At 35.9% G+C, this 26,619-nt stretch overlaps 1 protein-coding gene across 3 annotated transcripts in view; it reads right to left on the bottom strand.

Moving 5' to 3' along the window:
* Positions 1–20,451: 20,451 nt before the first annotated feature.
* Positions 20,452–26,619, bottom strand: part of LOC150110488 (palmitoyltransferase ZDHHC6) — a 191,842-nt gene continuing 185,674 nt past the window's right edge. For all 3 annotated transcript variants that reach the window (XM_090394109.1, XM_090394116.1, XM_090394126.1), the window contains one exon: positions 20,452–20,732. In XM_090394109.1, coding sequence (XP_090250235.1) covers positions 20,635–20,732 — 98 coding nt within the window. In that variant the 3' untranslated portion in view covers positions 20,452–20,634. The remainder of the gene's footprint in view (positions 20,733–26,619) is intronic.

Below are 26,619 nucleotides of genomic sequence, written 5' to 3'. Positions count from 1 at the left end.
TGGGCAAAGAAGTGCTTCCATCTCTTGGTGCCTAACCCTAACAGAATATGTCTGAAATAGTGGGTTCTACAATCGATTTTCTTGAGTTTATGGGGGAAAAAAACCGTTTGCTCATGCCAGAGTTTGAGTAATTTGGGAACCACTCAAAGAAAGGCTTAGAAAAAGTTTCCCCAGTCAGAGAGACTTGAACTTAAGTCTATCTTTGGACAGCCTAGTACAGAGGATGCAAGTGCCACTTCCACTGAGCTACAAAAAAAAAGTAATATTAAAAATGATAAATATTAATAAAAATATTCTAATTCACTTCATTTCCCAAAGAGAGTAGGTGTTGTCTGCATGCTTTCATCAATTTTCCTGAATTCCATCGGTTTAAAAACCCAGGTTTCTTCCAGCATGAAGGAAATTAATATTCGCCTGCACTAGAGATCAGCTAACTCCTGAATGGCTGTGTGTGTGGGTGGGGGATAGAAAACTTTCTCTCCATGACTAATCAAACCTATAACATCCTTCATGTGCATAATGGTCATTTTCAAAACTATAGGAAGGGTGTATGAGGATCGAAAGAAAAATTTTCTGTTCGTAAATTTATAATTAGAATTGTCAATACTGGATAATGGGGGAATTTTGGAGCTGTGAATTTTATGGATCCTGTGTCTTTACTGTTCTTTGTATTCAGCTTTTTTTTTTGGAATTTCTTTGTGCCAAGAAGTGACTTCAGTGATTTGTATACCTTTTTCTTCTGTGTGTGTTAGCAGTATATAATTATCTACAATCTGGTAAGTATAAATTAAAGATGCCAAGAAATTATATTCTTGGTTTCATCCTTTTTCCAAGTGTAAGCAAAAAATGTTTGCGCATGAAGTAACTTCATGACAGGGCAACTCGTATATAGAGGCTAGCGACTTCACATCAATTGCCTTAGTATCCCATAATGCAAAGCACATATCCTTAGACATGTATAATGCTATGCAATATGGGGAGGGCCATATTGCATAGCATTATACAATATGGCCCTCTACACCGGTTTCACATGTGATAGATGCATTCAAATGTACCATGGGTGATGTCAAATACTGGCTACCAACCACTTTCCAAAAGCTTTGAATAAACAGGCATTAGAGGTTGCATGTAACTTTTTTTTTTGTTTGTTTGTTTGTTTTTTTCTTCCCTAAAAGAGCTAGGAAGAATACAAAAACGTTTTATGTAAAATTGTATAGCAGCACTAAAACTATAGCGGAAAATATTTATATATATATATACTTGTTTGCAGTAGTCCTTCACCAAACGTAATAGTTTAATTTGCTTAGGAGGATCACAGGTGTGAAAAATGCTTTGTGTATTTTGTGTTGGTTTGAATTAGTGTTTTCTGCTATATTTTTAGTTTATGTGAATGGTGGATAATGCTTGTGACATTCCATTAAATGAAACCCAGAATATTTTTATAATTAGGAATCTACAGGGAAATAATAGAAATGTCTTGCTATTTCTAAAGAAATGAAAAGAATTAATTCCATCTATTTTTTCATTTCAAAATCTCTGATACACCAGTTTAGGAATTTTTTTCCACCTCCAAAAAGTTTACAGGTTTGTCAAAAATATTCTCGGTACGCGGTGCAGCATATACGTGTATTACATAACCTTGAAATAGCTCTTACAACAGCTTTCTAGAAGACTATGTGAAACAGGAATGAATGACATTTTTATGCTCCAAGTTTTCACTAGTTTAAGCTAAACACCAGACTTGAAGTATACTTACTAAGCAAAGAAATCAACTGAAATGACAGAGAACAAGGAAACACTGCTGGACACAAGTTATGCTTCTCACGGCAATCTGTGTTTAGTGCTTTGAAGATTGTGGGTAGGAACTGGGGGGGGGGGGATTGTCACTTCTGTAGTACTAGAGATGCTTCTGGCATGAACTTTGTGCGTGATATTTCAAAGATTTGTCCGAAACATTCGGTTGTACATTAAAAAGGAGAAACTACAAAAACAGGATAAGAGAGAGGATCCTGAAGGTCATTAACCTTCTCTCTCGGCTAAAAAAAAGTTAACAGTGAAAAGTCAGCTATTGCAACAAAATTAGACTTAACATACATCGATAGGCACAATCATTGTGAGAAATATAAAAAATTAGCAAACGCCTTTTTATTCCGGTATATATAGGGAGAAGGCGAGGCCGTTTTTAGCCCTATCTAACTTTTGGAGACTGAGTGGGCAGTTCAATCTCCACTGGTACCCAATCCGAGAGATAGCTTGCCCAAGGCTATCACTAATTAAGCGGCACGCAGTGAAGAGTGACGGCTCAACAAGTGCGCCATCTCGTGCTCCCTAACAGTCGTATTTAATGTCTGAAATAATGTGGGTTCTACGGTCCATTTTCTTGAGTTTCCAGGAGAAAAAACCCGCTTGCCCGTGCCAGAGATCGACTAACTCGGGAACCGGTCGAAAAAAAGGCTCAGAAAAATTTCCTCTAGTCACCGACTAGACTGGAAATCAAGTCTTCCTTCGTGCTGCCAAACGCCGTGGTATGCAAACGCCACATCCACTGAGCTACACAGGCCATTTGTGAGAAATATGAACAGAAAAAGTGGAACTAGAATAAATACTGTAGTACCACACTGATATAATTGGTATTACTAGGGCCGTCGCCAGATTAGATCGCGCCCTGAGGCAAACAAATATCTCCCATGATGGATTATTACACAAACATATAAAAGAAAACCCCCAATTGATATTTTGTTTTTATTACAAGAGAAACATTAATGCAAAACGATTACATAATAATATTAATTAAATGTTTACCCTATGGGGATATCGCACAATAAAACTGTTTATAAGCTCTTCTAAATTTAAATTATAAGTTATGTCCGCTTCTATCGATATAGTTTCTAGACCAACCAATCTTTCTTGTGTCATTGCTGTTCGCAACAAGGTTGAATTCCGATTGGTGCAATGACTTGTAACTGTTTCTTTCAGAATCCGAAAAATCACTGACTCAAGACCAAATACAAAATATACACGTTCAATAAAACAAAAACAATATCTACACTTCAAATAAAATTACACAACTACAAAATTAACTGGATCGAAGGCCTTTTAAAATAAACTTATACTTTAGAGATCACCCATTCTCTGACTCATTCTATTACTGGTTTGTTTAACATATACTTAATCACATCTACTAGACTAAACACCTTGTTTACACAAAATGTTCATAGTCGGTTTCTTTGTTAAATCCTTTTTTCGAAGATATGAGATTCGCTTCTTTTTCCATGGAATCCTTTTTGTGTAGCACACATTATTCCTCCTGACCGAAGTAAGATATTCTGAATTCACCGAAGTATAGGTACTCTTACCTCATGTAGTTCAATTTTTGTACCAGCAAAAAAAGGTTTCTTCTACTGCTTTATCTAAGTTGCTAAATTCGATCTCCTTTTCAAGTAGAAATAACAGATAGATCCGGCGTCCTTAAAACAGATGAAATTTTCAATCAGCGTTTCCTCGAACATTCCTATAAAACAGGCCTGCACAACATACGGGCCGAATACAGCCAGCAATGCTATTTATTTTGGCCCGAACTATGCACGAGCCACCCCTGCCTTTTTTTTTTTTCTATCTTAAATAATCCAATCCTTACTTAGACGGTACCCCCCATTTTACCACTCGTGTGTGAGATTGATGATACCTAAAAAATATGCATTATCAATCGTATATGGAAATAGTAGCATTTTTCATCTCAGATAGGATTAAAATGGGATCGCATTCTCCCTGTATGGAAATAAAAGGCGTTAGCTGATTTTTTTTTATAAGAAACTTGAGTTATTGATCCCACAAATTAATATTGCCTCAGAGCCTTAGGAGCTTGGTCAAATTTCCAAAGAACCTAACCTTGTGGAGTTGTGATGCCAAGTATTTAGTTTAGATTGGGGAAATTAATGGCATTGAAGTGTAGATGGAATACAGGTTATTAAAATTTTAGTAACCCACACAGCCTTGGTGTTTGTAAAGTGTCATCATCAGATTGATATATACCTTCAAGTAGTATACAGGATACTATATTAGAAATATATACACGTTAGCACAAGAATAATATTTAATTTGATAAATATTTCGGTCTCAATATTACAGATCATCTTCAGCGGCTACATAGGAATAATTTTAAAAAACAAAGTGGAATACGAACAATTCATGCATAGAACGCGACGCGTGATGTCATATTCTTGTGCTAATGTGTATATATTTTTAATCATTATGTCACAAGTATCGTTAAAAAAATCAAAGGATACTATGATAATACTACATAATTTCAGTTTTCACTAACTTGTCTTCATGACACGTTTCATAGTCATCACCAATAACAGTGGAGATAGTAGGGATCCATGTCTGACACCTGATTATGCATGAAATCCATCTTTCTGCATCTCAGTTCTAACTTCTGAGGTAAGCCTTAAATATTGACTGTCCATTACTCTGTATAAAGCTCTGACTAAGGCATACTATAATTGTAACATTTTGAGCAGCTTGTCTCTTCACTTTTTCTGAGTCATTTCCATATCTACAAAACTTAAATAAAGATCCTTGTCACACTCTCAAGATTTCTCAACTTTTCTGAATGTGAAAATCTGATCTTTAACTGAATCCAGATTGTTCTTCCTCAGCAATTTTTCTCAATCTGTTTTCATGTATGCCTACACAAATCTTACTTGAAATACTAAATAGGGATATTCCTATAAAATTTCCAAATTGCTTTATCTCCTATATATATATATATATCTCAGGGGCGAATATTTCGGGTGTGTGGTGCTCATCCCCGAAAAGTATCACCGATATTAAATTTTTGCATTTCTTCCCGTTAAAGACTCCCCCAATTATTTGCAGACTTCGCGCGATTCCTAAAATTGAACACAATATCCTAATGCTTCATTGTCTTCTTCACGAGGGTAACAAAGCATTAGTGCTTCATGAAGAGGGCACTTTTCGCCGCGTAAACATTTGATCACCTTCGCGTTAATAGCTCAGGTGTGGTTTCAAAATGCATACATCTTTGAGCCCTACGAAAAGATATAAAGAGGGCGCAGCTGGTCAAATTCTTAGCGTTTTAGTATTTTTAAAGCGTGAGAAGGCAGACTGGGTGAGTTAACATTTTGAGCTCACCCAGCACTGGCTGTGATTGGTTATTGTGTCAACCAATCCAATTGAATGTTGTCAACTTGTCATGAGTTGAGCGCTTTCTGTCACTGATGGCTGCATTATAAACAGCTGTTACACGTTTTCTGGAACTGAAAATTTGAAAGTGGATGTTAGGGGATAATATCTCCTAATATCCACTAATTGTTTTTTCTTTTGCTTGTGCAGTCTGTTAAGGTTGCAAAGTTTTTTAATGGTATAGAGATATTTTTATTCTAATCTTCGGAAACAACAGACAGTAAAAAAAATATCTATTCCTGAATATTCAGTGTATTATAAGACGTTGATCTACAACAAAATACCAGTGTAAAAATATTCATAATTTTAAATTATGACTGTTTTTTTAATTGTTTATGCTAGTACATTATTAGTTTTGGTTTCATAATACGTATTGTCGGCACTTGCGATGTGCACGTCATTGATGTTATTTTGTCAAATTGAAATCTGAAGCATTTAAAAAAATGTATATACTTACTGGATTTGGATAATTGTGTTCATCATCAACAACCATGGGTCCAATGCCCGTAGGTGTCTGCTGCCACCTTAATATGATTCTTCCATTGCATTCTGTTTTGTGCAAGATGACTCAATTTGTGTGTAGAGTTTCCGCACCATTTGACGATGTCATCGCCCCATTCTCTGTTTGGTCTTCCTCTTTTGTTCTTTCCTTCAATCATTCCAAACAGCAACGTTTTTAATTTTCTTTCATCATTCATTCTACATATATGGCCAAATAGACGTCGTTTCCTTTTGATTATTTTCTAGATCAGGTTTTCTTTTGGTTGTATTCGTCTGGAGATTTCCTCATGTCACTTTCTGTATCCAACTTATTCTCAAGATCTTTCTATAGCACTTGCTCTCAAATGCCAATATCCTCCTTTCAGATTCTCTCAGGAGTACCCAGGCCTTGCATTCACAGAGCATGCTGCTGAAGATATAGGTTTCTACAATGCGCAGTTTAATTTGCATCTTTATAGCTCGGCTCTTCCATATTTTGTCCATGGCATTTAAAACAGTTGCTCTGGCTATTCTAATTTTTCTCTCTTTTTTGGGGGGGTCCAAGTCATGCGTCATGTGGCATCCAAGATATGTGAAGTGTTCCACATTTTACAGTTGAAATATGTCTATCGTAATTCTGTTCAGTAATTTCAGAAATTTTATTGTGGTTTAAAATTATTAAGTGCTGTGTTTTGTAAAGACATTCTCGTAACGCTAATGGAGACGACACGTCAGCTATTATACATAACTTTTTGCTTGCCACTTTCATGGAGTGCACATGCTCGCCGAGGAGTTTGATGGGTGATTGACAACTGACAGAGAGAGAGCGTTCAGTATCGAGGTAACGAAAACAACAAGGGAGCATGTATGGAAGTAACAGAGGAAAAACAAAAGAGAGCTAATGGAAGTTTAAGAACACAGGCTGGCAAAATTTTGTGGTTAGGAAATTGTTATGCGAGTCAGGGACATATTAATAGAAGATTCCGAAAAAGGAATCGTAGAACTGTGAGCCTTTAAAGTGGAGGAGTTAAGACTGTAAATAAAAGAAAATATTGCAATTGACATTCTATAGTAGGCCCGCACAACGTGATTGTGTTTGAGGGCCAAACCCAACTTGGACCACCCGACCAAGAATCAGATCACTTCGGGCCTATTATCTTAGACTAGTCCGCTGCAGCTAAACTTAAGTAAAATTTGTTAGTAGGTCTACAGTAAATACTAATCAATATGCATATTTAAATTTTTTAGAGAGTTACAATTAAAATTATAATCGAAATTATTTACAAACAGATATGCAAAAATTTCAAATTAAGCATATTTGGTCGATTGAAAGTTAAGCATAAAGAACTGCCATTCTACAAATATCGAGGAGTATATTACATTCCTTGCTCCTGTGGTCTCGTCTACATCGGACAAACTTCACGAAGTTTGGAGATCAGACAGAGAGAGCATGTTGGTGATGTAAACCAAAACATAAGTATTTCTTCTGGCTTAGCACATCATTTCTGTACGTCTAACCACACGATAGAGTGGCAAAATAGCTCCATGCCATATATAGACGACGATTATAGAAATCGCTTATTCAAGGAAGCCGCAGTAGTGTTAAAAACTGGGAGAAACCAGGGTACTATTCTTAACAGTTCATGGAAAAACCTCATCCTCTCTCTCTAAATCCATCTGAACTACAGCTAGCTTGTAATCACATTATGCATTTACAACAAACGCGCATGCGTGATAATAATGATTAAGAACAATAAATCCACTCAGTCTCTGTCACGCGAAAGTGCAACCTTAGCTATTAGTGTTACAACGTCTTTATGTTCCTTTCAATTTGCATTTACTAGTATTTTTTATACTTTTCCGTCAATGCCTTGAAAAAGCTAGACAGTTTGCTAGCGAAACTGGTAGGCAAAGAATGTTAAAATATTTGTATATGGTCAGTATTAAACAATACGTTTTTTATGCATATGCAAAATTTCTCAACAAAAACGACTTAAACACAAAGTTTACTAATAATGTGACATTCTGAATGTGATATTTCTTTGTTGCCATTATTTTATCAGTTTGGTGTCATGTTCGAAGTGGCTGTTCTTAATAAGGCCTCTAAATTGATATCACTTAAAGATGAACGCTGTTTGGTTTTGTTCAAGTTCATGACCGAAAATGTTTGTTCACAAGTATATGTGCTCCCAAACATACAAAATACCTGGTAGGCAGCATCCAACAAACTTTTAAATTTATCCTGATCCAGAATAGAATAAAACTCTTGTAAAGTACTCTCCCTATGCTTGACCCGATAGTTTTCAGAACACTGGAGATCAATAACTTCCATCTCGAGTTCGATTTCCTGCTTCGACAGAAAATGGATCCTCAAATTACTAATTTCATTACTCAATGCCATTCTTTTCTGAACCTCATATGTGCTTATATATTATCCACTCACCATGGAATGATATTCTGATGGAATATTCTGTCGACAAGTTAGGAAATGTGACATATCCCCCTTAGCAAGTTGATTTTCAAACAAACTTAATTTAATTTTAAATGCCTTTATAAGAGACATTAACTGAAAAACAAACATTTTTTCCTTGAAGCTGTAAGTTCAGGTCATTCAAGTGCCCCAAAATGTCACACAAGAAAAATAAATCTTGATTCCATTCTTCATCCATTATTTCTGGGAATTTTTCCATATCTTCTTGAGATTCCATAAATTCAACTAGTTCATTTTTTAGAGCGACAAACCGTGAAAAAACTTTACCGCAGCTCAACCAACGTACACCAGTGTGGTATATGGTAGATCCCCGTACTCGGCATCATTTTCTTCTCGAAATGCCTGAAACATTGTTTCAAACTCGAGCTCGCATATAGTTGACCAGAGCAAATCTACTTTAACCACATGATCAAACTGCAAAACCTTTGAACATAACGCCTGCTGATGAATTAGGAAGTGAAATTTTGTCAATGGTTTACCTGCATACTGTTCAATAAATGCTACAGCACCAACATTTTTTTCCACACACAGATGGGGCACCATCAGTGCAAACTGCTACTAAATTCTTGAAATTTAAGGATAGTTTTCAGTTACACACATCTTTACATTTGTGATCTCCTTTCATTGAACACAAACCAGCAAGCTCCTCTGTCACTTCAACATTCTTATTAACATCTTACATATATTAAAAGCTGTGCAGTATCTTTCACATCAGTACTTTCATCCATAGCAAGGGAATAATAGACAAATTCACCAATTTTTGCAGGTTATCTTTAAGATCCTCGGCCATATCAGCCACCCTGCGCTGAGCAATCATACGGGACAAACTGATATTTTTTCAAAATTATTTTTATCAGGACACAATTCAGAAACAGCAATCATAACACTTTTTTTTTATCAACTCTCCCTCAGTAAATGATTTGCCAGCACAAACTATTTCTTGTGATATTTTTAAGCTTACCTTTGTGGCAACTTCATTTGCAGATGTCACTTTTTTAAAGGCTTGTTGTTCACCGCTAAGGACTTTCAATAACTTTGCTGCTTTTATTTGCATCCAACTTGCCAAGGTTAGGATGTTTCGATTCAAAATGACGTCTCAGATTGTACTCTTTCGGCACACCGATAGATTTCCAGCAAACAATGCACTATTTTGTCCTTAAACAACATAAAAAATATTTGTTTGTCCACTCAGGGTTAAATACTCGATGTTACGAATCCATTTTACGCTTTTTACTTAAGCTCATTGTATCGAGATTGACAATATTAATTACAAAAAACTAATGATGAAAAACACAATAATGCAGGTTATGTAATGTATTGCTCCAGCTACAACCAACCACTACACAGCCAAAACCAATCAAGGCACGGCCAACTTTGTGTAATACTATTCGTTCTCGATCATAGACATCAAGTCGTTATCACAGAGATGTAACTGAATTTCCCCGCAGCTACATTAACAAAACCTCGAAGCGATTGTTATAATTTGTTAAATACGACAGTGGTAATAATTCCACAAACTTTCAACTTGACAATCAATGAAATTTATTGTCAAGTTGAAAGAAACATGACATTTATCGCATGAACGTAAACATGCAGTCTTAGCAAAAATTTAATTCAACGCTAGGAAAAAATCGTCTAATTTCATATTCCCCTGTATGATTAAATAATTCAATCAGGCAGTTGGGCCAAAATAAATAGCATTGCGGGCCGCATGTTGTGCAGGCCTGTTCTATGGGAATGTTTGAGGAAACGCTGATTGAAAATTTCATGTGTTTTAAGGATGCGGGATCTATTATTTCTACTGGAAAAGGAGACGGAATTTAGCAACTTAGATAAAGTAGTAGAAGAAACCTTTTTTGCTGGTACAAAAATTGAACTTGATGAGGTAAGAGTACCTATATTTCGGTGAATTCAGAATATCTTACTTCAGTCAGGAGGAATAATGTGTGCTACATAAGGGTGATGAGAAAGGATTCTATGGAAAAAGAAGAGAATCTTATATCTTCGAAAAAAGGCCTTAACAAAGAAACTGACTATGAACATTTTATTGTGTAAACATGGTGTTGTCTAGTACAGAAAAAAAAAAAAAAATCAGCTAACGCCTTTTTATTCCCGTATATACGGGAGTAGGCGAGGCCATTTAGCCCTATCTAACTTTTGGAGACTGAGTGGGCAGTTCAATCTCCACTGGTACCCAATCAGAGACAGATGGCCCAAGGCTATCACTAATGAAGCGGTACGCAGTGAAGAGAGACGGCTCAAATGTGCCGCCATCTCGTGGTCTCTAACCCTAACACAATATATTTAATGTCTGAAATAATGTGGGTTCTACGGTCGATTTTCTTGAGTTTACAGGACGAAAAACCCGAGTTTCCGGGAGGAAAAACCTGCTTGCCCGTGCCAGAGATCGACTAACTCGGGAACCGGTCGAAAAAAGGCTTAGAAAAATTTCCTCTAGTCGCCGACTAGACTCGAAACCAAGACTTCCTTCGTGCGGCCTAGCGCGATGGTGTGCAAACGCCACATCCACTGAGCTACACAGGCTCTGTCTAGTACAGTGGTCTCCAAAATATGGTATGCGTACCCCAGGGAGTACGCGAGTCGATACGTGGGGTACGTCAAAAAAGTTTTATATTGATAGGGAAAAAATAAGTAATTAATTAAAGATAAAGAATATTACTTTCTTTCATCAATTAAACATATATCTAATATAGACATAGATGTTATAAAGATCCTGTAAACTTAAATTTGCGAGTAGCGCACATTGGGCGACTTTGCACACATAATCGTCCGTGGGAAAGCTGTCATGTTTTTTAAAACTAGGGAGTAAATCTTGACATTAGATACAACACAACTTTGAAAAACGAATTTCAACAGGAATCTCTTCACAATTGGTGGATGGGACTGAAGTCCGAGTATAACAATTTAGTAAACACAGCCATTTCAAGAAATTATGAAAGAAATGCAAGCCATTGTTCACATTAAATATTGTAATAAATATGCTTGTAAGCTGTTAATAATAAAAATGTGTAAAAATATCTAGCTTTTTTAATTATTATATGATGATACAAGGCATATTTCCTCTTTATAATACTTATTACAATAGATTTTTGCTCAATTGGGGGTACGCGATCAAAAAAGTTTGGAGACCACTGGTCTAGTAGACGTGATTAAGTATATGTTAAACAAACCAGTAATAGAATGAGTCAGAGAATGGGTGATCTCTAATGTATAAGTTTATTTTAAAAGGCCTTCGATCCAGTTATAAAAACAAAATAGCAATTGGGGATTTTCTTATATTTTTGTCTAATAATCCATCAGGGGCGATATTTAATTGATTGCCTCAGGGCACAATCTAATCTGGCGACGGCCCCAGTCCTAGCAACACCAATTATGGCGGTGTGGTACTTCAGTATTTCTTCTTCCAGTTCCACTTTTTCTGTTCATATTTCTCACAATGATTGTGCCTATCAATGTATGTTAAAGCTAATTTTGTTGCAATAGCTGACTTTTCACTGTTAACTTTTTTTAGCCGAGAGAGGTTAATGATCTTCAGGATCCTCCCTCTTATCCTGGTATTATTGTAGTTTCTCCTATTTAATGTACAACCGAATGTTTCGGACAAATCTTGGAAATAGCACGCATAAAGATCATACCAGAAGCATCTCTAGTACTACAGAAGTGACAATCCCCCCCCAGTTCCTACCCACAATCTTCAAAGCACTAAACACAGATTGCCGTGAGAAGCATAACTTGTGTCCAGCAGTGCCTTTTCTCGTTCTCTGTCATTTCAGTTGATTTCAAGTCTGGTGTTTAGCTTAAAACTAGTGAAAACTTAGAGCATAAAAATGTCATTCATTCCTGTTTCACGTAGTCTTCTAGAAAACTGTTGTAAGAACTATTTCAAGGTTATGTAATACATGGATGTGCTGCACCGCGTACCGAGAAGGATATTTTTGAAGAACTTGTAAACTTTTTGGAGGGAATAAAAAAAAAAAATTCCTTAACAGATATTAATTCTTTTCATTTCTTCAGAAATAGAAGAATATTATTTCCCTGTAGATATACACAAGTACGCTTGAGAAACGGGTGAGATGAATTGTGGAAGAGAAGCTTGGTGAAGAAGCTGGATTCAGGCCAAATGGAGGCTATCAGGATCAGATTTTCACTTTAAATAAATAGTTGAGAAATCATGGGAATATACCAAAGATCTCTATTTAGGTTTTGTTGATCTGGAAAAGGCATATGACAAGGTGCCAAGGAGCAGCTATTCTATTCAAAACCCTACAGTTGTATGATGTCAATGGGGCATTATATCAAGCAATACTTGGTCTTCATTTGAGTTGTAATTGAGCAGCTAGAACTGAAGTACAGGAAGATGGTTTAACGTTAAATCTCGTGTCAGACAAGGATGTACATTATCCCCTCTGTCATTCATTATCAATATGGATAACATTATGAATTAAAGTGGTATTAAACCTGATATCAAAATTAGAGATGTTAATCTCAGCTCTTTGCTTTATGCAGATGATGTTATACTTCTAAATAAATCCAGCACAAGTCTGCAAGATTCCCTGCCTAAATTGAATAACTGTTGTGTAATAGGTTTGGTATGAAGGTCAGCAATAACAAGACAATGAATATAAGCAGAAGCATTAAAAATATCAACTGCATTGTGAATGGAGAACCTATAGAACAAGTAAAATATTTCAGCTACTTCGGCATGATTTTTAATGAAGATGGTAAATTAAATATGGAAATAGACAACAGAATCAACAAAGCTGGTATGGTAGGAAGTCAACTGAATAAATTTATATGGAATAAGAGAGAAATTAGTCAAAACACTAAATTAGTTATATATGCAAGACAGTGTTCAAACCCATTTTAACTTATGTATTTGAGAGCTGGGTTAGAAATAAAACACTTGACCAAGGACTAGAGACAGCAGATATGAGAGTCCCGAGAAAGATTAGAGATATGAATAGATGGCGTTAATGGCAATATCATATTAAAAATGAGGATATTAGGAAAGAACTTGACTCACCATTTTGGTCACATGCTTCTAAATCCTTTCCATATCACTGAAAAATCATTTAAATCTATGCATAGATTTAGACGGTTGGAGATGCTGGTGAATAGAATGTGCTACCAGAAATGGTTGTGAAGTATGATATGCACTGTCAGTTAATAACTTCATCCCTGCCTGTCATTGTTTCTTAACATCTAAATGATCCTTTCAGCTATTTTGATAATTTTGAAATATGTTCTCTGAACTTTAACTCTGTCCACCATTATCCCTAACTCCTTGGCCTCATCAATTTCTTTCTATAAGCTATCTATTGCAGAGAAGAATAAGAGTACAGTTTCATCTATTCAATACAGAGGCTGTACTTTTTTCATTCAAAACAGCCTAACTGTTTTATACATGGACATATTGAATTGCCAGTCATTATCCTTTGATCAGAATACTAATCTGTATCATCCTGCAGAGCTTCTACATCACCATTATTAGCCATTATCAACAGGAAAGTAACCAGAAAATGTACCTGAAAAGGCCTCCCTATAAGGACTGAATTTAGGAAATTGTTTTTGAACTATAAACATAAACAACTAAGGCTATGAAACCACATTATGTGATTTCATAGCCTTAGCATGTATATTCTTCTGCTTAGTTTGCCAATTTTGCAGAATGAAAAAACTCAAGTTTCTGAGAGAAAAATCCTACCACCCCTTTATGACACAGGACTGCATGTTAGGACCAGTATAGAGATAATTTTAATGAATCCAGATGGTATCAGTAGAAGAAACAGTTGAAGCATTGAAATGTATCATGCTGTGGAAACAGCAGTGTAATTAGATGGGATATAGTCATGTGTATTAAGAAAATATGCAAACTTATTGACAGTACACATGACTAAGTGGTTTATAAGTCTCATGACTGCCTGTATTAAAAAAAAAAAAAAAAAAGCAGGGGAGAGCAAGATAGTTCCAATATATAAAACAGTATCCAAGACCGAATTAGCATACTGTAGAGGTGAATATCTTTGGGATAGTGATAGCTGGGGAATTCAGAGAAAGTTTGAATTCAGGAATAGGGGTGGAAAACATAATTTAGGAAAGGGATGGGGGATGGCATGACTGTGTGAAGAGGCAGTGTTGCCTTAGTAATTTACTCATTTCCTGTAACACATCAACAACAAGTTCAATAATGGAAAGGCTATGCTACACCTGATACTTTTGGGCAATTACATAAACTGGAGCAAATGACAATAGATACGAAAGTGATGATGTAGATTAGTCAGTTGATGAGAAAGACATTAGTCCTGCCAAGTATATGGTTCATATGGTTAAATGAAATGAAAAAAATGCAGGAAACCAGGGGTATCGTCCCGCAGAGCTCAAGTACCTAGACAGTTAATTTGATTTGTACTTGAAGGTTGTTGGGTGTGATCTGAAGGCAAATATCCAATTATTTGCTAATGACACTAACCTAAGGAAGAAATAGTAATTGAATAAGAGTGATTCATGCAGAGATCCTGCAGGAGGATTTGAATTAACTGACACTATCAATCGCTTCAAAACCTTGAGATAAAACTCACCATTAACTGTTTGGCCAGGCGGAACGAATTCGTTATGGATAATGCCCTTGGAATCATAGAAACAAATCAGCATTGTCTTTACTTTTGACTTCTCCAAGCGATTTTTTTTGGATGCCCTTCTTCTGGTGGTCTCCACTCAGCACTCTGGCGCTTTGTTTCGGGCTCATACTCAAAACACATTTCTTCACCGGTAACGATCGTTTCAAGGATGTTTGAGTCCTTACGAGTGGTTTTAATGAGGTCCTTGCAGTGTTCAATTCGATACATTTTTTAGTCGTCGGTCAACTTGTGGGGAACAAATCACGAATTAAATTTATGAAGGCCCAAACTCTCGGTCAAAATGTTGTGCACAGTTGATTTTGGAACCCCCAATTCATCTTCAATCAATCTCACAGAAGATTTTGGGTTTTCTTTGATGAAATCACGCACTTTTTGGATGTTAACTTCGCTCAGTCCAGTTTTTGGACAGCTCAGCTTTTCGTTGTCCTCAAGCGTCTCACAACCACTTTGAAATCGCTTAAACCACTCGGAAACTTGATTACGGGATAAGCATTCATCACCATATGCTTTTTGAAGCATTTGATGCATTTTGGTAAAACGTTTACTAAGTTTACCACAAAAGTCAATTGCAGCTCTCTGTTTGAAATTCATTTTCCGACAGTTCATCAAAACACACTGTTGCTCTTGGCACTATAACTCGGTTTCTAATGAAACAAATATCATAAAAAGTTGACACAACACTAATGAAAGTTGCACTTTCGACAACAAAAAGATACAACAGGTGGCACCACTAGTTTCTTCTATTTTCAAAAAGTTTGGTTTCTTTTCGGACAGAGGGTGTATATAGCAAAAGTGAGAAAAACAGCACATAGGATTACTTGGATGGCAAAAAACACTGAGGAGTGTTTCACCATTACCAAGTACTATATCATCCTTACCTTCAAAAAAATACATACACAGGTATTATCAAATTAATACTCATTTTTAATATGATAAATCTTATTTAGTTAAAGTTTAATTTTTTTAGCCTAGGTTGGTTTACAGGGATGCACTCCATAACATAAAAAGCTCTGTTCTTTCTAGTTTATAATCATATTTTAAGAACTTAATGAAATGTTCAGAAAAATACTAAGCATTAATATGCTACTCTTCTTAACCTCTTGCCTAGACATGGCACTAAAGCAATATGTTATATGTTTTGCAACCTCATGTATGTGTGAACACGTGCTGAAAAGATAAACACATTAAACACATCATGAGACGTTATGTATCATGACTGCATATCTTCAAAGGGTAGATGATCAGACAAAGTTATGTGAAGGGAAAAAAATCCTAATGAAAAGACTTGCAAGAATACAAAAGTATAAACATTTCCAGGGCTTGACAAATATGCTCACCTGTGGTAAAGTAGATTTTGACAGCTTGCAAGTAGCTGCAGACTGGACAAAATATATTTCATTTAATAAAAATAATTTTCTAAACAAAATCTTTTTTTAACTTTAAGAAAACACAGAAGAATATGCAAAATATAATGGGCAATCCTAGTAACAAAAATTAATGCAATAAACTAGTGGTTCACAAAGCCCAAAGTCAGAACACAGGCCTACCTAACAAAAGCAAAATAGTTAGTATAGATGCAAAGATATAGTCCATGCGGTTAGCCAAGTGGCTATGTGCTTCACAACCATATGCCTGGGAAAGGAGTGTCCTGGGTTTGATTCCTGTCATCAATGTGAGGAGCTTAAGGATCTTTCTCAGACATAGCCAAGTTAGTTGGTCTTGCACGTGGACTGCAGGATTTTTCTCCCCAGTTTATCTCAGGGTTTTCCTCCTGCAAGCAGACAAACCGGCCTCGTGAACACACGCAGCTACAGACATAGGACACACCGGGAGGCATAGGGCTAGCCACCTTATCCTTAGGATGGGTACGGCTTAGAAGGGCTAAAGATAGCTCCGTAATAGGCCACTAGGCCTAATACCAGAAGGGAAGGAGGACAAAGATATAGACATTTCCGGGACTTGACAAATATGTTCACCTGTGGTAAAGTAGATTTTGACAGCTTGCAAGTAGCTGCAGACTCGACAAAATATATTTCTTTATTTAATAAAAATAATTTTCTAAACAAAATGTGTTTTTAACTTTAAGAAAACAAAGAAGAATATGCATAATTAAAAAGGGCCATTCTAGTAACAAAAATTAATGCAATAAACCAGTGGTTCCCAAACTTTTTTGGTTCATGGCACCCAAAGTCAGAACACAGGCCTACCTAACAAAGATGAAATATTATTATTACCTGACACCTCCATGGAGTCTAAAGACTCATCGAGGGAGGATACCCCTACTCTACAACTCTGTCTCCACCATTCAATCCATCAACTATAAATAACCGCAACTACCCCAATGCCATCTACCTCTCACCACCACTACTAGTATTTTCACAGACAATCACAAACATATATATGCACACGGTGGGATTCGAACCCGCAGCCTTTTGGCTGGAAAGCGGATACGCTAACCACTCAGCCAACTAGGCTGGCCGAGTGGTTAGTCAAAATAGTTAGTAGTTTGTACAGTGTCTGTCAGATGTCTTTGCTATCGTCGCATCAACACAGCAATGGTCCAATTCTAAAACCATGTGGGCTTTCAGTGAAAATATTGGAATATTCCGCACACAGTTTGGGAACCACTGCAATAAACTATATTTTCCAAAACAATCAATGTTTTTACTGTTCTTCCTATTCTTAACTGACTTCTCCTTCTTGGAATAGTTCTGAAAACTAGCTCAAATGTTTTTCAAATAATGATAGAGCACTACTAATTACTTTATGAAACTCCTATTGTGTTAGTGGGATATGTATACAGGAAAATCTCGCTTAATGCGATTAATTAATCCATCAATTAATGTGCACTAAGCGAAATTGCTTTAAGCAAATACAATAAACAATAGGAATAATTATAATTCATCCATCATATAGCGTAAATTTGGGGAAAAAAATTACAGTATAAGCAATATTAGAGGATAAAATCATCAAAGTTAATAATAATCAATTGCTCAAATTTTTATTTAATGTCTAAACATTTGATTGAGCTACTTTTTACAAAAAAAAATTAAGTAAAGATGTTTGAATCGTGCTCGACTTTTTCATCTTGTCGTGCAATTTGCAATAGTTAGTGATCACTTTATTAAGATTTTAGTGGACTTCGAAGCTTTGTTCCATACCAAAAAGCTAAGATGATCTTTAGATACTTTGTATCCTGGTTGAGATGCTTCAGTTTTAGCTAGGAAAGTTTTTGTTGGCATACACTTCCAAAATGAGACTACTTTCGTTGATGTTGAATATTTGCCGATCCTCATAATCACCCTCCTGAATTATCCTTTGCAATTCTTCAGGAAACTTGGCTGAAGAATCTTTATTAGCACTAGTAGATTCCCCAGTTTTTCTTATGTTATGGAATCCAGCTTGATTTTTAAAATGGTCATACCCATCCTAAACTCGCAATAAAGCTTTCACATTCCTCTTAAAGTTTAGTCTCTTTTAATGAGGTAAAAATATTGAATATGCTTTGTATTAAGAGGTATTATTTTTTGGTTATAATCCTCAATCCAGAGTGACAAAAGATGCTCCATCTCGATCATTAAATGGCTTCTATTTTGGGTGATCTGCATGCTTAAAGAAGCAGTAGCAACTTTTCCTTGTTCTTTGTATTCTTTCTTCTTATTTAATATAGTACAAACTGTATACTCACTGTATCCCAGGTCTCACACAATCATTGTATTACTTACGCCACTTTCATGTCTCTTAACGACTTCCAGCTTTTCCACTCGCTGCAGATTGATGACAAAAAATTTCACATAACGTAAAAAAATCGCATTAACTGATTAATCACTCGCTTAAAGCAGGAAATAGTATCATTTCACTCAATTGTGCTAACTGACAATTGCACATATCGAATTCGCATTTAGCAAGGTTTTCCTGTATATCATTAATTTTTTTTTTTTTTGGGGGGGGGGGGATTGTGGTGAGTACATTTTTTTTTCGTGGCAAGTAAGATGTTGCATGATTGGTCAAGCACTGATAACACAGTTGACTTAAAATGACAGAAAATTAATGGCAGGTCAAGTTGGAGACTAATTAGCTGATAATATATATATCAGAAGAAAACTGTTAATTCAATCTCAATAATTGTGAAGAACCACTCCAGGAAACTGCTTTTTTAATATGCTAATTCTGACACATTTGACATGTTGCAATGGCTATAGATAGAAAGAAGAGTGAATTTTTATTTACTAAAATGTTAGGTGTGTAGCTACATTAGTGCTGCTGATTAAGTGAACAAATTAGCCCATTGAGAAAACTGACTATGAAGGACTTGTATCTTATTGTAATTTTTGTAAGGATTCTATTGTGTTGAATGCTGATGGCAGATTTTTTGATAATGAGAGGGTGAATAGGAGTTATAGTGAAGATAATTTCCTACGCTGGAGTAGTCAACTATCACTATAGTTAACTTATGACCTCAAAATAGTTTGCTATAGCAAATTTCCTTGAGAATAGCAGTGTACCTAAAGGGCTTTAGTCAGGACTATTCATCAAAAGTTTGTCATAATAGTCCTTCACTATAGTGAGAATTGACTGTATTTTGAATTTGAGATGGTTTAGTGCTGCATTATGTCTATAAAGTTTGAGTTGGTCTTTTTAATTTCAAGCGTAAATTTAAGGGAACAGATGCTCCATATATGTCATGAAGAAAGAGAGGTGTATTTATTTATTTAGCATATGGGTAAAAAATACAAAAAATTAATGAGCAAAGTAGATACAGACTTACAGTTCAGTTAACCAACTGAAGACACTATTTGGGAGTAAGTGCAAGTTCTTAAGGCCTCCCTCCAGGAAAGGAGCATGTGGGACAGTCATCAGTGATATGATGACTGACATATAGTCTGACAGCACTATACATGAGAAAGGGTGACTGTGAAATTACCCACAGATGTAATAAGTGGGTACAGTGACCTTGTCCAGTCCTAAATCTGTTTAGCCGACTCAAGGTATTGAGACAGATTGAATCCTAGAAGTTTGACAGTTGTATCTGTTATCAGATAATTTCCTAAACTGGAATAGTCAACTCTCACTATAGTTAAACTTGTGACCTCTAAATAGTTTTCTATAGTGAATTTCCTTTAGAATATCATTGTGGCTAAAGGTTAGGTTAGGTCAGGTCAGGACTTTTCAGAAGTTTGTCATAATAGTCCTTTACTACAGTGAGAGTTGATTATATTTTGAATTTAAATATAGATCTCATGACTTGTGATCCCACAGTTCAACAAAACAATGAGCACTATCTCTGGTACCTTAAGGTCTGTTCTTCTCACACAGCTGCCTGTTCTTTCCCACATCACTTCTCCATGCTTCAGAAGAGAAGAAGCTGCCATCAAAGACGTAAATAAAATCATAAATAACATTGTTTCACTTGCTCTTTCTCGTGTGTAAACAATAACATGCTGCCTTGTGCTCTGAAGATGCTGGTTTGAAATCCAGCAATATATAAACCAGTTAATAAACATCTTTTTTTTATATAAAATAGTTCATTTGGTGTTGTAAATGAATGATGTTCAACACCTAAGCTTGTCTATTAGTTTGTGTATGCCTTCTAACTTTCTACAAAAGCTATTCATAAATCTGTACAAAAATTTTTATTTACATTTCATACATTCCAATATATATATACTCATTTTCACTAATCTCCCACAAGACTGCTAAGTTTAGCAGCTATGATTATTTTGTTTCCTGAGCATAACAGTTTGTAAAAAAATAAAATAAAAATAAAAAATAAATCACAATTTGAATTGTCTTTAATATTCACTGGTTCTTCTTATGAACTTTATTTATTTCACATTCAATGCTGGTGAATTCAACAGTACAGCATCGTGGAAACCAACCTCTTAAGCGTACTTTTCCTACAAAATAGCAATATTCAAATACAAAATAAGATTATATAATCTAATTAAAAGTGATATATCTATGTATATATAGAATGTGTATGAATATATATATATATATACACACACACACACACACACACACACACATGAATGCATGCATAAAAGAGTAGTTAGTTTATTAGGTATGCTTACCTAATAGTTACCAGCATCCCCTAAAGTCCGATACATGGACTCTAGAAAGTGCATTTCACTACAGATACCATTCCATTTTCAACCTTGATATTATCTAATTAACAGATATTAATCCGATATTTTATTAACAGGCAAATGTATCCTGCAGGTGCATCATATTGGACTGTGGCCGTCAATATGAATGAAATCTATCACTCCTCATGCACTTCGCATTCATGGTATTTCAATGTATTATCGATGGTATTACAATTTTAACACAATATACTTTACCCCAATGGTAACTATGATGTGTCTACATGTGAAGGTCAGTTGGGTGGTTAAATAAATCATTTCATCTTATTCTATAGATACTCGAATGGAGTGAGACGTCATAACTAAATAGACCAATGAAATATAATATACTAACCTCTAAGCTTTACTAGGACCATAATTCTGAAGATATATGTATCTCTTCAGCTCACAGTTTATTTATGAGCACACCAAGAAAATGTGACTTTAAAACAATAATCCTTAGCATACAAAAGCATAATGCTGAAGTTGCAATCAACAAGAATTAATACTTCAGAAGACTTTAAATGCACTTAACACTTTTTTTATATGCCCCCCCCCTGCCATTTTTTTGTGATGCTTAGACATATTTTAAAACTGTTATTTACAGGAGAAATGTCCATTATCTGGTGCAGTCACATATAGTTTATCTTAAGGATTTTATGTTTTACATGACTGACTCAAATTTTGTTTTTCTCCTTTGTGATCAAAATCTGATTTCAAAACTGCAGCTAAGCTGTAAAAGTCTTTCCCAAGGCAGTGCCAAATTTCATTCATTAAAATCAAAAATAAACTTTAGATGAGCAAAAAATCTTTGTCCACAGTTCAGTACAAATCTGGTATCTCCACTGGTGTTTCTGAATTGCTCTTCAGATTATTGTTATTATTATTATTATTAAGAGAAATCTCCAGGGAGTCAAGAACACATCAAGGGAGGCCATGCTATTCACATCAGCTGTCATACCTGTTCTTGAATTCATTCATGCTACTTGCACACACAACATCCAATGGTAATCCATTCCAATCACACACCACTCTATGAGAGAAAAATCTAGCTCTCACCCCACTTCTTCACAACATTCATTCTCAACTTCCAAGGATGCTCTTGTGTCTTTCTCCACCCTCCATAAAATGAAAAATTCCATTTACTGAAATTCTTTCCTGTTTGGTGTCTGCAGCCTACAAATTCTCAATCTGTCTTCATAATCAGTATTCACAATCCTGATATCATATTTAACACTCTCCTTTGCACACTCTCTCTCTCTCTCTCTCTCCACTATCAGAATCACTATGGAAACTAGGAGACCAGACCCTTGAACTTCAACTTCCTATCTACTAACACTCCAATATCCTTAGCCTGATCAGTTTTTTCTAGCATAATCCCGTCAATATAATACAACACTGGATATCTAATCACACTTTAGTGTGATTAGATCACACCTTACAGTTATTAACATTGAACTGACAACCATTTTCAAGTGCTCACAATTCCAGCCTATTGAGATCATTCTGCAAGTACTGCATTTCAGCAGCACTCCTGATTACTCTACCTATATTTACATCATCAACAAATGGCTGTATGTTGCATGTGAAATCCTTCCCAATGTCACTAATGTACAGATTGAATAACGATGGACCAAGAACTGATCCTTGTGGCACACACCACTGGTTACCTTGAACTTGGAGATCCCCTCCCCCCCAATACATGACTTTTTGATATTGTCAGTCAGCCATCCTTTTATCAGTGCCAGTAGTCCATAATCAAATCCCATATTCTCCAATTTATGCAATAGTCTTCCATGCTGTATTTTGTCAAAAGCTTCATCAAAATCCAAAAGTATCACAGTGTATCCATTTCCCTTGTCTAACTCAGTGATAACATTATTATAGAATGTCTGGTAATTAGCTTACAAAATTAACAACGCATATAAAGTATATTAATTAAAGGCAACTTTAATGAATAACTTCTATATTTTGGCAATGTCAAGTTGCCATCTTCAGGAACATGAAGATATGGTATGTGCATGCAGGCACTAACAAAAGCAAATGAGGAAGAAAGCAATTCCTAAAGTCCTAATGGTGCCCCCTGGCAGGCTAATTTGGTTGTCTTGGCAGTTGGGCTGAAGTTCTCATAATGTAAGTCTCCCAAATTTGGGGAAGTTTCATGCACCCAAATTTGTTGAGGTTTGGAACGTTTTTTAGAGCTGCTGATGATTCCTTGAATAATCTTTTGTACTTAAACTTGCTACGGTGTATTATTTTAGTTTTCTTCCAACAAATTCTATGGTGGGTATCTAAGGCATGGTCTGCCAGCCCAGAGCGGCTGTACTGGTGAAACCGGATGTAGTCTTTGTGTTCTGAAATCCTGATATTTGCTGTCCTGCCTGTTTAGCCAAAGTAGGACAATTTGCAGCTGCAAGGGACCTGGTATACACCAGGTAGGTCTAGGGGAAGTGGTTGGTCTTTGGTAGAGCGGATAAGGGATGCCTTTTTATATGGTCTGTAACAAGAAGTAAGGTCATATTTTTTGAGGATATTGGTTATTTTCTCAGAGGTACCCTGGATGTAGGGGATGGTGATAGATTTGGTGTAATCTTTATTGGGGAGGGGGGGGTTGTGGTTTACTGGTTTTAGTATTTTTTTGGATTTTTTGGGGGTTATAGCCATTGGCTAAGAAAGTGTTGAGGATGTGGTTTAGTTCAGTGGTTAGGGCCTTGTCATCTGAGCAGATTAATTTTGCCCTGTTATATAGTGTTTTTATAACCCCATATTGTTGTGAGGGGGGGGGGATTGCTGGTGAATGTATCTGCCAGTATGGGTGGGTTTTCTGTAAACAGAGAAAACCAATGATCCATAAAGTGTCTAGGAAGGGGAGAGTGTTTTTTCCTCTTTTTCTAAGGTGAACTGGACTCTGGGGTGTTGGTTTCACCTTAGAAAAAGAGGAAAACAACACCCTCCTCTTCCTAGACACTTTAATCACTCGCCAGTTAAAATAGACACTTTAATCACTCGCCAGCTTGATGGATCATTGGTTTTCTCTGTTTACAGAAAACCCACCCATACTGGCAGATACATTCACCAGCAATCCCCCCCCCCTCACAACAATATGGGGTTATAAAAACACTATATAACAGGGCAAAATTAATCTGCTCAGATGACAAGGCCCTAACCACTGAACTAAACCACATCCTCAACACTTTCTTAGCCAATGGCTATAACCCCCAAAAAATCCAAAAAAATACTAAAACCAGTAAACCACAACCCCCCCTCCCCAATAAAGATCACACCAAATCTATCACCATCCCCTACATCCAGGGCACCTCTGAGAAAATAACCAATATCCTCAAAAAATATGACCTTACTTCTTGTTACAGACCATATAAAAAGTTGGCATCCCTTATCCACTCTACCAAAGACCAACCACTTTCCCTAGACCTACCTGGTGTATACCAGGTCCCTTGCAGCTGCAAATTGTCCTACTTTGGCTAAACAGGCAGGACAGCAAATATCAGGATTTCAGAACACAAAGACTACATCCGGTTTCACCAGTACAGCCGCTCTGGGCTGGCAGACCATGCCTTAGATACCCACCATAGAATTTGTTGGAAGAAAACTAAAATAATACACCACAGCAAGTTTAAGTACGAAAGATTATTCAAGGAATCATCAGCAGCTCTAAAAAACGTTCCAAACCTCAACAAATTTGGGTGCATGAAACTTCCCCAAATTTGGGAGACTTACATTATGAGAACTTCAGCCCAACAACCAAATTAGCCTGCCAGAGGGCACCATTAGGACTTTAGGAACAATATTAGTTTCTTGCTTTCTTCCTCATTTGCTTTTGTTAGTGCCTGCGTGCACATACCATATCTTTATGTTCCTGAAGATGGCAACTTGACATTGCCGAAATATAGAAGTTATTCATTAAAGTTGCCTTTAATTAATATACTTTATATGCGTTGTTAATTCCGTAAGCCAATTACCAGTTATGTATGACCAACGTATAAGCCTTGCTACTAGAATTATAGAATGTGAGCAAGTTGTAAGCCCTTCCTTTAGTAAACCCATGCTGTTTGTTGCAAAGTACAGATTCTTTGTCAACCCATTTCTGAATGTAAGCCCTAACCAACTTTTCCAAAATTTTCACCACCACTCCTGAGATAATGATTGGTCAATAGTTGGATACATCAGACTTTGCACCCCTCTTGAATGGAGTTAATAATAATATAAGACCTCCAGGAGTCAAGACCTCATTGAGGGAGATCATATGTCACCAGCTGTCATACATTCTCTTAAAGTCATTCACACCAGATGCATTCACAGCTTCAACAGGTTAACTGTTCCACTCACTATGGTTCTGTGAGAGAAAAATATGGCTCTCTCACTCCTTAACTGCACACAAATTTAACTTCCATGAATGCTTCCCACCCTGTCTTTCCTCTCCCTGTCTTCCATAAAATGAAAAATTTTACCAAGCAATATTCTATAATGCCCTCTCAAAGGTTTATAAGACTTCTATTATATTGCTCCTCTTTCTACTGTCTACAAGTGTCTACAGCCCACATGTCCTCAATCTATCCCCATAATCTACATTCCATATTTCTTTGTAACTCTTATTTGCAATTTTTCCACAGCTTCTTTATCTTTTCCAAACCCAGGAAACCAAATCTCTGCATAGCAGTCTAAATGTAGTCATAACAAGGACTTGTAAAGAGGCAAAATAGCTTATATGTTTTTACATGTCAATTTTTGTTTCAACATTGCAATTATCTGCTTGGTTGTATTTCAGTTTTTGCTATGTGATCCTTGAACTTCAAATTCCTGTCCACCATAACTCCAAGATTTCTAGTCATCAGTTACTCCGAGCACAATCCCGCTAATATAATATGTGCTGGAAATCTCATCACACTCAAGTGCATACTTTACACTTACTAACACTGAACTGATAACCATTATAATTTTCTCATATTTCCAGCCTATATCAAAAAAAGAGAACAACAATTGAATTGTTATTATCTTTTTTGTGCTTTCCTAATAATTGTACTGACAATGGCTATAAAACAGCCAAAAATTTTACCAATAAAGACATTTAAATTAATGTAAGTGATTCTGTTATTAATATGCTATGATGAATAAGACCTGACAAATAACAGACGAATACTGAAGAAAATTGTCAACACAAAGTTAGTAATAATGTAAGTAATTATTACTTACACTATTAAGTAAGATATTATTATATAAAATATCATAGTATTATACAAAAATTTTTATATATTACTATGATAGCATACTGTACACTGCATTAGTACTTATCTGGAATTTCATGATATTTTTAGATGTTTATCTAATTTGTTTTTCTCATTATTGACCTTGAAAATATACATGAGGTTCACTGAATGATTTCATTCAATGAACAACCTCAGTGTTGATAATTACAGGTTGATTGCAAAATCAACTTTTTTTTATGTATAAGGAGAGGTAACATTTTAAGAATTAAATGAAAGCAAAATTTCATCCATCTTATAAAAAAAGCATGCAAAATTTGTTTTGACTGTGAAAGATATGGCATCTTATATGCTGTTTAAGCCTTTTGACAGTTAAGAAAGGTTTCATTAGATGCTATTTACTTGTTTGATGATATATATAGAATGCAGGAAGATTA

This window comes from Typopeltis vanoorti, chromosome 1, assembly GCF_054136105.1.
Source record: "Typopeltis vanoorti isolate ZY-2024b chromosome 1, IOZ_Tvanoo_1.0, whole genome shotgun sequence".
Lineage (NCBI taxonomy): Eukaryota > Metazoa > Arthropoda > Arachnida > Uropygi > Thelyphonidae > Typopeltis > Typopeltis vanoorti.
This window is presented reverse-complemented; position numbering and strand designations above follow the sequence as displayed.